Consider the following 14,192-nt stretch of genomic DNA (forward strand, 5'->3'; position numbering starts at 1 on the left):
TTCCCCCAAAGTCTTTGAGATTTTCTTCTTCTTTTTTTTTCTTTTCTTTTTTTTAAGATTTTTTTATTTTAGAGAGAGCATGAACGGGAAGGGCAAAGGGAGAAGGAAAGAGAATCTGGAGCAGAAAACTCCATGCTGAGCACAGAGCCCCACGTGGGGCTTGATCTCACGACCCTGAGATCACAACATGAGCCAAAACCAAAAGTCGAACACTCAACTGACTGTGCCACCCAAGCGCTCCTGAAATTGAGATTTTCAAAAAGAATATCCACTGTTACAGTGGAGAAAGGAAAATAAAATCCATTTGTAGTATGTAAATCAAAGTGGTTAAGAAAGATTTTATGAACGATTTCATTCAGAAGGTTACAGATTTTTATGTGATCTTTTCCACATTTTCAAAGTTTAATTTTAATTGGCTTTTGTTGAACTGTGTTTTCTTGGTGTACTGTAAGCACTGACAGATTCAGCACCGTTATTTTTTGTAATATTTTTCATTTTTTAAGATTTATTTATTAGAGGACATGCGTGCACTTGTGTGTGCAGTAGGAGGAGGGACAGAAGGAGAGAGAATCCCAAGCCGACTCCCTGCTGAGTGCAGAGCCCTAACCAGGCTCCATCTCACAACCCTGAGATCATGACCTGAGCTGAAATCAAGAGTCGGTCGCTTAACCGACTGAACCACCCAGGTGCCCCATAATACTTTCCTTCTATTCACCATTCTATGTCTTATGTCCAAGGTCTGGTAGTTGTTGGCTATTGAAAACTATAGATTTAAGACTTCACCTAGCACAGATGAAAGTAACGTATTACATTAAGTGTGAGAATAAAGTTCTCCCAGATTAGGCAGTTGCATGGTTTTTACTTCACATTTCACTTGGTTATAATATTTTGTTCGTGTAAGGGCTCATATTCTAGAAAATTTAGGAGTTAAAAGTGACAAACAGGAAAAGCATCTCCTATGTTTTTTTCTTAGCAGTTTGTTATTAAAATTTCTTAACTTACTGTAATGCTGAAAGAATTTTACAATGAAAACTCATGCACCCACCACCTAGACTCTACCATTAACATTTTAATATATTTGACTTACCACCTGTCTATTCATCTCTATCCAACAATCAGTCCATCTTGGATTTTTTTTATACTTTTCAAAGAAAGTTGAAGATGTCAATACATTTCCCCCTAAATATTTCAGCATACATTAATTAGGGTTCAGTAGTGGTTTATAGTCTCACTCACGCCCTTGCTTTGGTATTTGTATTTTCTATTTTTCATTAATCTTCATTTTTCCTGAAGATTAGTAGAAGTTATATAGGAAGAGAGATCATAGAAAAAAAGAAGGGAAGAAATTCTCAGATATAATAGAAAATTTGCCAGAGCTAAAGGGAAACAGAAATCTCACATAGTAAGAACTCATTGAGTGTCAAAGACCCACAGCTAGACACATGAGTGTGAAATTTCAGTTTATCAGTCATAAAGAAGATTCTGAAAGAATTCAGAGGAAAACAATTCTAAAGGAACAAAAATCAAAGACTACCTTTTTTTTAAGATTTTATTTTTTTAAGTAATCTCTACACCCATTGTGGGGCTTGAACTCAACCCTAAGATCAAGAGTTCCATGCTCCACCAACTGAGCTTGCCAGAAATCTGACTGGTAGAAACTAGTAGGACAATGCCTTCAAAGTTCTGAGGGAAAATAATTTTTTTTTTTTTTAGATTTAATTCATTTGAGAGAGTGTACAAGCGGGTAAGCGGGTGGAGGTGCAGAGGGACAAGAAGACTCCCCGCCGAGCATGGAGCCAAACGTGGGCCCCAATCCCAGGACCCCAAGATTGTGACCCGAGCTGAAGTCAGATGCTTAACCGACTGAGCCACCCAGGCACCCCTAAGGGAAAATAATTTTAAACCTAGAATTCTGTTCCAGCAATTTTATTAACCAAGTACTTGGGCAGAATAAAACATTTTCAGAAATAAAAGATCTCAGAATATTTTTCTCTTATCCACTTTCTTAGGAAGTTACTTGAGGATATACTTCAACAAAATGAGGGTGGAAAACAAAAGATCTAGGTTAGACTCCAACTCAAGTACTCAGTGAAGGAGGGTTGGGACAGTAGTTAACCTAGAGAGCAAACAGCCCAGTTTGGAGAAGAGAAGGAACTTCAGGTAGAAGAGTTTCAGTAGAATACATGGTAAGATTGAGAGGTTGGTAAATTTGAGAAATGATAAAGTCAGAAAACACTGGAGAAAGATATGACTCAGATATAAAAGCAAGGTAAAATGGACCGTGATTTTAAAACTGGTGGCGTATAAAAAAAATGATTTGAATTTCACAGCAGAAACCTATGAGGGACATTGAGTTGTTAACATTGGAATTTTAGTGAAAGAATTGTACTTCTAGAACACTGTTTGGTGTTGCAATGAATTAATTTACAAAGCTGTAACATAAATGTAATGAGTTTTCAAGTGAGATAGTATTAGAGAAGTTTAGAGAATAATTTAAAGCTACTACTCACCTATTCATTGATTTTCTTTTTTCTTTGTGTAAAGTTTTTACCTTTTTTTTTTAAAGATTTATTTATTTATTTATTTGACAGAGACACAATGAGAGAGTGAATACAAGCAGGGGGAGTGGGAGAGGGAGAAGCAGGCTTCCCACAGAGCAGGGAGCCCGATGCGGGGCTCAATCCCAGGACCCTGGGATCATGACCTGAGCCGAAGGCAGACGCTTAACCAACTGAGCCACCCAGGCACCCTGTGGAGTTTTTAAATGATAAGTTTAATCTCTGCTTGCTATGGATGTATTCAGATTTTTCTTTTCTTTTTTTTTTTATAGTCAGACTCCGTTTATTTTACCGAATTTAGATTCAGGTTCAACTAGGGATGCCTCGGTGATTCAGTTGGTTAAGAGTCCTGGGATCGAGTCCTGTATTGGGGGGGGGGGTCCTTGCTCAGCGGGGAGCCTGCTTCTCTCTCTGCCTGCCGCTCCCCTGGCTTGTGCTTGCTCGCTTGCTCACGCTCTCTCTCTCTCTCTCTCACAAATAAAATCTTATAGATTTAGATTCAACTAATGATTTGTGCTTTGACTTGGATGATTTTGATGAGTTTTGGATTATTGAGTTTTAATAGTTTGTATCTTTCTAGGAATTTGCTTATTTCATTGAAGTTATCTAATTTGGCATAGAATTCTGTTTTTGTAAGGTTGATAGTAATGTCCTTCCATTCCTGATTTGTGATTTGAGTCTTTTTTTCCTTGATCTAGCTAAAGGTTTATCAATTTTGCTTGATTTTCAAAGAACCAACTCCTGGTTTCTTGATTTTTCTCTAGTTCTAGTCTCTATGTTATTAGTTTCTACTCTAATCTTCCTTCCTTCCTTCCTTCTGCTTAGTTTGTTTAGTGTGCCTTCTCTAGTATCTTTTATTTATTTTAGAAAGAAAGCACGTGAGCATGAGCAGGAGTTGCAGAAGGAGAGGGAGAAAGAATCTCAGGCAGACTCCATGCTGAGCACGGAGTTTGAAGCAGGGCTCAGTCCCAGTACCTTGAGATCATGACCTGAGCTGAAAACCAAGGGTTGGATGCTTAACCAACTGCACCATCCAGGCGCTCCTGAATGCACTTATTTTAAATTTTGGAATTAATTGATTATTGAAAACTTATCAATGACTGAAAAATAGGATATAAATGTTTTCAACCTTGACAGCGTAAAAGAAAAGGTACAGCTGACAGAGATGGGGAAGGTAGACATGGAGGGAAAAGTGATTAAAGGACAGATGTCCTCATTTAACAAAGTAGGAAGTTAAGAGAGTCTGTGGTTGATGGAACAGGAAATGAGAATTTATTTTTTTTAAAGATTTTATTTATTTATTTGAGAGAGAGAGAGAGAGAGAGAAACAGTATGAGAGGGGAGAAGGTCAGAGGGAGAAGCAGGCTCCCTGCTGAGCCAGGAGCCTGATGTGGGACTCGATCCCAGGACTCCGGGATCATGACCTGAGCCGAAGGCAGTTGCTTAACCAACTGAGCCACCCAGGCGCCCAGGAAATGAGAATTTAAATATTTTGTTAGACTTCATACTGTATCGTCACATTTGTCATGAGTCGGGCGAAGTACATATGTGTGGGTCTATAATAGGTTTTTTTTATTATGTGGATGTATTACTTGAATTAACAATTAAAAAATTAATTTTCATTGAGTCTCTAAATTAGCTTATCCTTTAGTTGCCAGAGAGAGAAAATAATCCTAGAACTAAAACTATTAGTATATTGATGACTTTTTATTTTTTTAAGATTTTATTTATTTGTCAGAGAGAGTGAGCACAAGCAGGGGGAGTGACAGGCGGAGGAAGAATCAGGTTCCCTGCTGAGCAAGGAGCCCGATGCAGGACTCGATCCAAGGACCCTGGGATTATAACCTGAGCCGAAGGCAGACGTTTAACTGAGCCACCCCGGAGTTCCTTTTGATGACTTTTTAAAGAGAAAGCACTCTGGAAATTTTGTTACAATTTGTCTCTTCCCGCAGTATGTCTGATTCTTGTTTTACTAATAATCATATTTTGTTGATTTGACATTTCTTATTTTTCCCAGACGGAGGCAGCTAAATTAGTTCCAATGGGTTTCACTACTGCAACTGAGTTCCACCAAAGGCGGTCAGAGATCATACAGATTACTACTGGCTCAAAAGAACTTGACAAACTACTTCAAGGTATAGTAATCCCTTATCCTCGTCTGTAAACTGCAGTTAGCAAAGCATCCAGGTCACAGAACAAAACTAAAGTATTTGGGTAGAATTTATCTGTTAGATACAATTAAGAGATAAGAGAACTATCCACATTGAAGAAGTAAGACTGCTGCCGGGAGGACCTTACTTATGCTAAAATTATCTGCCAATGAAATAATTGAATTTCTGTTTAATACTGCATTCAGAGAGAGAGTAAGCATCCTCTGCTTACTTTAACACAAAGTTGAAAATCTGATAACTAAAACACTCCATGTTTGAATACTGTGTTATAGTATCAATGCATGGTAGTGCACAGTAGTTCACACTAAACTTTTGGACTTTATGGAAACCTGTAAAGTTTTTGAACTTTTGAAAACATTGCTGTCCTAAATTATCGCAAGGTTAGATTTTTTTCTTGTTTCCCCAAATATTTAATCATTTAAGTTTTATTTAGGGTGCAAAATAGTATGCATTCAGGAATATGTGCAAATTACTTAATATCTCTATGCTTCAGTTTTATTGTCTTCATGGTGAGGATAAAAAGACTTCCTACCTTATAGGTTATTGGAATTAAATGAAATGGTACATATATTTGCATAGCACGATGCCAGGTACACAAGAAACATTTAGTAAATGTTAGATGATATCTCTAATTTTTACATTTACTGCTTATTGACTTGTGATGGTTTAGTTCTATATCTTGATTGTGGTGGTAGTTACATGAAGCTACAGATGTGATAAAATTGCATAGAACTATACACATATACACAAATGAGATGCGTGCATTTATAACTAGAGAAATCTGAACAAACTCTGTGGGCTGTCTCGCTGACAGTTTTCTGATACTGATACTGTGGTTACATAAGATGTTAACACTGGGGGAGGCTGACTGAAGAATTCTTGGGACCAGGGTGCCTGGGTGGCTCATTCGGTTAAGCGTCTGCCTTTGGCTCAGGTCGTGATCCTGGGGTCCTGGGATCGAGCCCCACATCAGGCTCCCTGCTCCGTGGGGAGCCTGCTTCTCTCTCTCCTGCCAGCCGCTTCCCCTGCTTGTGCTCGCTCTATCACTCTCTCTCTCTCTCTCTCTCTCTCTGTCAAATAAATAAATAAAATCTTTTGCCAGAAAGAGGGGGAAAGAGAGCGAGCACAAGCAGAGGGACAGGCAGGCAGAGGGAGAAGCAGGCTTCCCACTGAGCAAGGAGCCTGATGTGGGACGTGATCCCAGGACTTTGGGATCATGACCTGAGCCAAAGGCAGGTGCTTAACCGACTGAGCCTACCAGGCATCCCTAAATAAATAAAATCTTAAAAAAAAAAAAAAAGAATTCATGGAACCTCCCTGTACATTTCTTTGTGGTTTTCTGTAAATCTAGAATTATTTCAAAATAAAAAAGTATTTTAAAAGCTGTTCTTGTTGAAAATTGAATTTCCAAATTATGTATACATCTTTCTGATGAGTTCCAAGGACATTTCTATGATTATTGTTTCTAAACATTTGTATTTTACTAAGAGGTGTTTCTTACTGCTCTTCTAGGAGGAATTGAAACAGGGTCCATCACAGAGATGTTTGGAGAATTCCGAACTGGGAAGACTCAAATCTGTCATACGCTGGCTGTAACATGCCAGGTAAGCTTTTGGGCTCTAACCAAATCAGCAAAAATTAGTTGATTGCTATTTGCAAGCATCTTTTGGGATGGACATTAAGGGCACTTTATCCCTAAGATAAAGTTTATTCCACGTCCTAGAAACTTTAACGCCATTGTTTTCAGATTATTTCATCGTTTCAGATGTTTTCTTTTTTTTTCTTTTTTTTTTTTTTAAAGATTTTATTTCTTTATTTGACAGAGAGAGAGACACAGCGAGAGAGGGAACACAAGCAGGGGGAGTGGGAGAGGGAGAAGCAGGCTTCCCGCGGAGCAGGGAGCCCGATGCGGGGCTCGATCCCAGGACCCTGGGACCGTGACCTGAGCCGAAGGCAGACACTTAACCGTCTGAGCCACCCAGGTGCCCCCAGATGTTTTCTTATCATCCACTATGCCTCCCCTGTTTTCACCTGCCCTCTTCAGTAGTCTAGATTTTATGATTTCACCATTAAAGTCATTCTTCAGATATATATTCCCCACCTAAAGAGATGTAAGTCTTAGATGAACCCTTCTAAGAGGCTTCTCTGAGAACTTTTTTTTTTTTTTTTTTTTTTTTTTGAGCAAGAGTGAGCAAGAGAGCATGACTTGGTTGGGGGGAGAAGCAGACTCGATCCAAGGACTCCGAGATCATGACCTGAGCCAAAGGCAGACGCTTACCCAACTGAGCCATCTAGGCTCCCCATGAGAACTGTCTTCTTAGTGCCTATTCCTTAATAGCTGATCATACTGGAGAAAAATCATACCATAAAGCTGATTGTCTTTAAATTCAAGCTGACAGACATCAGATTAACATCCAATACTGCTTAGCAGACCTACTAAATTTGTTGAGGCATTCTTTTTCCCATTCAGTAAGACAGTTCTCATGCTTTGTTCTTTCTTCTCAAACCTTCATGCTCCTGTTGAACCCTCACTCAGCCAATGACTAACCTGTTCTTCACATCAAATTTATAAATCCACCTACAATTATACCCATCTTTTCTTATCTTGGGCTACAATGGAAAAGGTGTCTCTTTTCTTTTCAAAACCCCATGCTATCAGTGTGATCTGGTTTACCTCTGACCACCTCCATTTTCTGCTTTACCTCTGTATTAAGTATCTCTTCCAAAACTTTTTTTATTTTTTTATTTTTTAAAGATTTTATTTATTTGAGAGAGAATGAGAGATAGAGAGCATGAAAGGGAAGAGGGTCAGAGGGAGAAGCCGACTCCCTGCTGAGCAGGGAGCCCGATGTGGGACTCAATCCCGGGACTCCAGAATCATGACCTGAGCCGAAGGCAGTCGCTCAACCAACTGAGCCACCCAGGCGCCCCCCAAAACTTTTTTTACTTATAGTCTCATTCATAGGAGGATTTGGAAACAGACACAGTAAATTAATGTCTAAGGTCATGTTTTATTGAAATAATAGATTAGTGGGTGGCTCAGTAGGTTAAGTGTCCGACTCTTGATTTTGGCTCAGGTCATGATTTCAGGGTCATGAGATTAAGCCCTGCGCTGGGCATGATGCCTGCTTGAGATTCTCTCTCTCCCTCCACCCTTACCCCCCCCCCCAAAAAGAAGAGGCGCCTGGATGTCTCAAAAGGTTAAGCATCTGCCTTTGGCTCAGATCATGATCTCCAGGTCCTGGGATTGAGCCCCATGTTGGGTTCCCAGCTCAGCAGGGAGTCTGTTTCTCCCTCTCCCTCTGCCTTTCCCCCTGCTTGTGCTTTCTCTGCCTCTTTTGCTCTCTCTCAAATGAATAAATAAAATCTTTTTTAAAAAAGAAAAAGGATGCTAATTCATTAATTACAGAAAGGATTACATTTCACCAGCCTAAGAGCTAGAACTAGAGGTATAGAGAGGATGTTACATTACGGCTTAATAAACATTATCTGCTCTCATTTGTTCAGATTTTCTTAACTTAATGAAGTGAAACTCTATTACATTAGATCTCTATCTAATAATGAAGTTACATAAAGTTGAGAGCCACAGATCACAAAAATGAACAGACCATGTTTCTTTAAAGTACTAGACTAATTTTAAAATTCAGAGAAGACAATTTTTCATACATACCAATTTTAAATGCATATACCCTTTGACAGAAAATGTGGCTTACACAACTATTCACATATAGTCAAGGATAAATGTACAAAGAATTTGCACCACAGCATTATAAAATGGTGAGAGTTCAAAACAACCTACATCACTGTAAAATAGGAAGAAGAGTTAAATTATGGTACTATAAAAATAGCTAACTTGGTGGTGGTGTTCCAGTCCAGTAGTACAAGATGACTGCAATGACACTGGAGGGCAAGATGGAGGAGACAGAATGGGCTGGAGTGCAGAGTATGCGGTCCATCCCCTACACTGGGACCTTTTCCACTTTTCTGTCAGTCTTCCTACCCATACCCAGTCAACTATGGTCTCCCTTCTGCCCACAGAGTTCTTTGTAGCTGGAAAAGAGCTTCCTCTCTTGCTAGCACTAAAGATGACAGAAAGTGAGAGAAGTGGGGATCCTCATTCATCTTAATTCTTTAATTTTTAGCCCCTTGAGTGTCAAGATTTTCTCCTCACCCAAAAAACTAAGCATTTGCTGTCCTCTTAGCCAGTGATTTCAAACCTTTCCTTTGTCAAGACCCTCTTTTGTTGTATACATATCCTTTGCTCCTTCCATGGATTCTTAGGATTTAAAAGATTTATCTGCCAACTTTTGAAATGATAATCATTTTTCCTTTTCCGAATTAACAAAGCCTCTGTAACTGAGCTAAGGTGAGTGCCTTAGAGGTGGAGAATATCATCAGTTCTCAAAGTGCTTTCTGTATGTCAGGCACTGTCTTAACACTTTGTGAGTTACTTAATCTTCAGAACAATCCCATGAGGTGGGTTTTATCTACATTTTAAGGAAAAGGAAACTGGGATTAATATTCTCAAGGTAACATAGTAATGGCAGAACCACATATGAAGAGTGTTGTATGAAAATGCACAGGGGCACCTGGGTGGCTCGGTTGGGCGACTGCCTTCGGCTCAGGTCATGATCTCGGGGTCCTGGGATCGAGCCCCGCATCGGGCTCCCTGCTTGGCGGGAAGCCTGCTTCTCCCCTTCCCACTCCCCCTGTTTGTGTTCCCTCTCTCGCTGTCTCTCTCTCTGTCAAATAAATAAATCTTTAAAAGAAAAAATGCATAGGTGATGATGATCTGGAAGATTACTTGCGGAAGATGGGAGTGATGAAGAGCTTTCAATTTTTACTCATTTCTATATTGTGTGAATTTTTAATACAAGGATATAGTACTTGCATGATTTTTAAAAATATTTTCTCAGAAACAGGAAAAGAAATAAAATTTGATGCTTCTTGGCCCTTACTGTGAAATGTCCTAAAGGATTTTCCTCAGAATTTAAAGGTGAATTATTGCTCCAAAGTAGATTGCTAGGGTGGAAACTGCCCTTTAGCATCATTCACGTAAAATTTGTAGAACTCAAAGGTGTCTGGCATAGGATGGGTAACCTAAAACCAAGAATTCCCTAAGTCGCTCATAAGACAATATTGATGGCATTCCTCCCTTTTCTTTCTTTTTTTTTTTTTAACTCTATTTTGCTTTTTCTCCTTTTGTTTATTTTTAACATCTGTAGATACTATTGGAATAAACACCTTTTTTCTTCTCTCTCAGTCATACTTTAAACTTACAAAGAATGCTCCTAGGGCATTGCCAAGCCCCTTTAGGGACCTGCAGAAGCAAACTGCTTAATAAAGTGAAGTGTAAGTGTGGTCTGGATGTGACAAAATTAATTGGGTATTGGATCAGGGTCTCTAACTTATTAAAGCTAGGGTAGTAAATGATGTTTCCAAAGGTTTGTACTCTTGAGAGAATTGTTCGATCTTGTGTTGGTATTCAGTCATAGAATTTTATCACCTACTTTGGACTATATTTCCAAGCAGTCCAACTCTGGCAAGAAAGAGTCTGGCTTTGCATGCTGTGGAACACCAGGAGTTTCATATCTACTACTAGCTGTATTTCTATCAGAAGGGAATGCCTCCTCCTCTCTACTTCTCATTGACTCTTTAAAATGTTTTTTCCCTTTGCTTTATTGGGGGTGGGTGGGGAAGTTGATTAGTTACATCAGAAGTACAGTGTTAATTTCCACACTGTTCTTTTTGTTCTGTCTAGCTTCCCATTGACCGAGGTGGAGGAGAAGGAAAGGCCATGTACATTGACACTGAGGGTACCTTTAGGCCAGAACGGCTGCTAGCAGTGGCTGAGAGGTAGGTTACTGAATTAGATGAGAGAAATCTTTTTTTTTAATATTTTATTTATTTGAGAGAGCAAGAGCTGGGGGGACAGAGAGAGAGGGAGAAGCAGGCTCCCCACTGAGCAGGGAGCCAGACACAGAGCTCAATCCCAGGACCCCAGGATCATGACCTGAGCCGAAGGCAGACGCTTAACTGATTGAGCCACCCAAGCGCCCCTAAGATGAGAGAAATCTGGCTGCACCTGTCACTGTAGTGATTGCCAGGGTTCGTATGTCTGAAGAGTGTTTCTTCTCTTACTGGTCTGAATCCCAAAGTTATGTGTGTAGTTCAGAAGAATGACCTTCCTTAGAAAAAAAAGTACTTTTTTTTTTTTTTTTTAAGATTTTATGTATTTATTTGACAGAGACAGCGAGAGAGGGAACACAAACAGGGGAAGTAGGAGAAGAAGAAGCAGGCTTCCCGCTGAGCAGGGAGCTCGATGCGGGGCTCGATCCCAGGACTCTGGGATCATGACCTGAGCCAAAGGCAGACGCTTAATGACTGGGCCACCCAGGTGCCCCAAAAAAGCACTCTTTAAAATCTATGAGTTATTGTCAGACTGGATAAAAAACTATATCCAACTATATGCTGTTGTCTAGAGAAACACTGTAGATTGAGAGACACAAATAGGTCGAAAGAAAAAATAATGGGAAAAGATACTGCACCCAAACAGTAACCATAAGAGAATTGGCTATTCTACTATCAGACAGTATAGACTTTAAGACAAGAAGAAAATACATTACTAGAGATAAAGAGGAACATTTTATAATTAAAAAGTCAGTTCATTGGGAAAATAGAACAATTACAAACATATCCATGCCTTAATAATAGGCTCCAAAATATGTGAAACAAAAACTGACTTAATTGAAAAGCAAAATAAGCAATTTAACCATAATGACTGGGGACTATGTCTCACTTCAAAAAACATATAGCTACTGTACCTAATGGTGGAAGTCTGAATGCTTTCTCCTTAAGATCGCAAACAATATAAGGATGTCCACTCTCACCATTTACATTCCATTGAAGGTGGAATATACTGAATGTACCAGAGGTCCTAGTCAATGCAATCAGGTGAGAAAATAAAATCAAAGGCATCCAGATTGGAATGGAAGATGTAGAACTGTCTTTATTCACCGATGAAATGATCCTGTATGTAGAAAATCCTAAGGAATCTGCATATACACAAAACTACTAGAACTAAGTTGAGCAAGGTTGTAGGATACATTGTCACTATGCAAAAATCCATTGTATTTCCATATATAAGCGGTGAACAATTGAAAAATTAAGAAAACAATTCTGTCATTCACAGCACTGAATTCCATTCACTGTCAAAATGATCAAAAATCAAAATAGAAATAAATTTAACAGAAGACTACAAAACATTGCTGAAAGAAATTGAAGATCTACATAGAGAAACAGTCCATATTCATGGATTGGAAGACAAATTTATTAAAGTTATAATTTTCCCTCAAACTGATCTAGAAATTCAGCACAATCCCTACTGTAATTTCAGGAAGCATTTGGGCAGAAATCAACAAGCTGATTATAAAATTTATATGGAAATGTGTAGGACCCAGAATAGCCAAAACATTCTGGGGTAGTGGGAGAGAACAAAATTGTAGGTCTTGGTCTTAATTTTAAAACTTACTGTAAAGCAACAATAAGACAGTGTGGTGCTAGAATGGGACAGACATGTGGATCAGTGGAACAGAATTAAGAATTCAGAAGTGAGCTCTTTCATTTATAGTCACTTGATTTTTGACAAAGATGCCAAGGCAATTTAATGGTTCTTCAATAGTTGTCTTTTCAATAAATGGTGCTAATGAAGTTGAATATCAACATGCAAAAAGATAAATTTAGACGCTTACACTATACATAAAATTAACAAAAATGGATAATAGTGTGGTGAATCCTCAAAAAATTAAACATAGAATTATAGTATAATTCAGCAGTTCCACTTTTGAGTATATAAAGAATTGAAACAGGGACTCAGATACTTGTACACTGGTGTTCATAATAGCACTAGTCACAGTAGTCAAAGGTGGAAACACCTGGCTTATTCATCACTGGATGAATGGATAAACAAAATGTCATATAAAATGGAATATTAATCTTAAAAAGGAATGAAATTCTCACACATGCTACAACATGGATGAATCTTAAAAACATGCTAAGTAAAATAAGCCAGTTACAAAAGGACAAAGATGGTAATGATTCCTCTTATACGAAGTACCTGAAGTAGTCAATTTCATAAAGACAAAGTAGAACAGTGGTCCCTAGGGGCAGGGAGTGAGGAGAATTGGGGGTTATTTTTTGAGTGATACAGAGTTTCAGTTTGGGATGATAAAAAGTTGTGGACATGGATGGTGGTGATGGTTGCACAGCATGGGAATGTACTTACTCCACTGGAGTATACATTTTAAAAAAGCTTAAAAGGGTCAATTGTATGTCATGTATATTTATTATTATTTTATTATTTTATTATTTTATATTATATATTTGTTTTTTCTATTCCTTTTTAAGATTTTATTTATTTGACAGAGACACAGCAAGAGAGGAAACACAAGCAGGGGGAGTGGGAGAGGGAGAAGCAGGCTTCCCGCTGAGCAGGGAGCACGATGTGGGACTTGATCCCAGGATTCTGGGATCATGACCTGAGCCGAAGGCAAATGCTCAATGACTGAGCCACCCAGGCACCCTGATTTTTCTGTTCTTTCTGGGAGGAAAAACCAGAGGAAAACTATTAAAGCCATTAACTAAAGCTAAATCTCAGAATAGGTTTAATGTAGTGTATGCTTTTGTAAAGATCAGAGTCTCCACATAGAATAGACTTGCTTCTGTAAAAGACTGATAGAATCATAAACATAGAAACTTAGCGTTCTCAAAGAATGCCTTGATTTTGCTTAAACAGATTCTCTTTTAAACTATAACATAAGGGAGTCGGTGTTGTACTTTTGGACTATAATGATTTTAGGTTAACATTAATATGAAAATACTAGGATTAAAGTGATATGATTGTCTTTTTGTTTGGGTTGTGGATAAAAGCCTTATTCAGTATCACTTATTCAGAATTTAGGTATAAAAAAAGTGCTAGGTAAGAGAGGCTTAGTCTTTTCCCTCAAGGAATTTGTAGTCTAGTCAAAGAATGGTAAGGTAGCTTCTCACAAATGCCATAAAGAGGCCTAAACCAAGTTTTCTGGAAGTGCAGAAGAGGAAAATCACATCTATTTGAGAAGTGCAGAGAAGCTTTGTAAAAATGCAGGCATATAGTTGTGCCTCAATAAATGGATAAAATCAAAATACCTTTGAAGAAATGGGGACATATTGGGGTGCCTGGGTCGTGCATCAGTTGAGCATCTGACTCTTGATTTTGGCTCAGTTCATGATCTCAGAGTCGTGAGATCAAGCCCCATGTGGGGCTCTGTGCTCAGCATGGAATCTGCTTGAGATTCTCTCTCCCTCTGCCTTTGCCCCTTCCTCCTGCTCTCTCTAAAATAAATCTTTAAGAAAAAAAAATGCCCCATTATGGTATATTTAATGAGAATGAAAATTGTCTTACTTGTGAATGCTCAAAGTGTTA

General features: G+C 38.6%; 1 protein-coding gene across 1 annotated transcript in view; it reads left to right on the forward strand.

The window, feature by feature from the left end:
• The window catches only part of RAD51 (RAD51 recombinase), a 29,949-nt gene that overhangs the window by 11,184 nt on the left and 4,573 nt on the right, over positions 1-14,192 (forward strand). Inside the window, exons 4-6 of the mRNA XM_025884576.2 lie at positions 4,576-4,693; positions 6,242-6,333; positions 10,491-10,585. Of these exons, the coding sequence (XP_025740361.1) occupies positions 4,576-4,693; positions 6,242-6,333; positions 10,491-10,585 (305 nt within the window). The remainder of the gene's footprint in view (positions 1-4,575; positions 4,694-6,241; positions 6,334-10,490; positions 10,586-14,192) is intronic.

This window comes from Callorhinus ursinus, unplaced genomic scaffold, assembly GCF_003265705.2.
Source record: "Callorhinus ursinus isolate GAN/ISIS: 27379988/994484 unplaced genomic scaffold, GSC_fseal_2.0 scaffold25, whole genome shotgun sequence".
Taxonomy (NCBI): domain Eukaryota; kingdom Metazoa; phylum Chordata; class Mammalia; order Carnivora; family Otariidae; genus Callorhinus; species Callorhinus ursinus.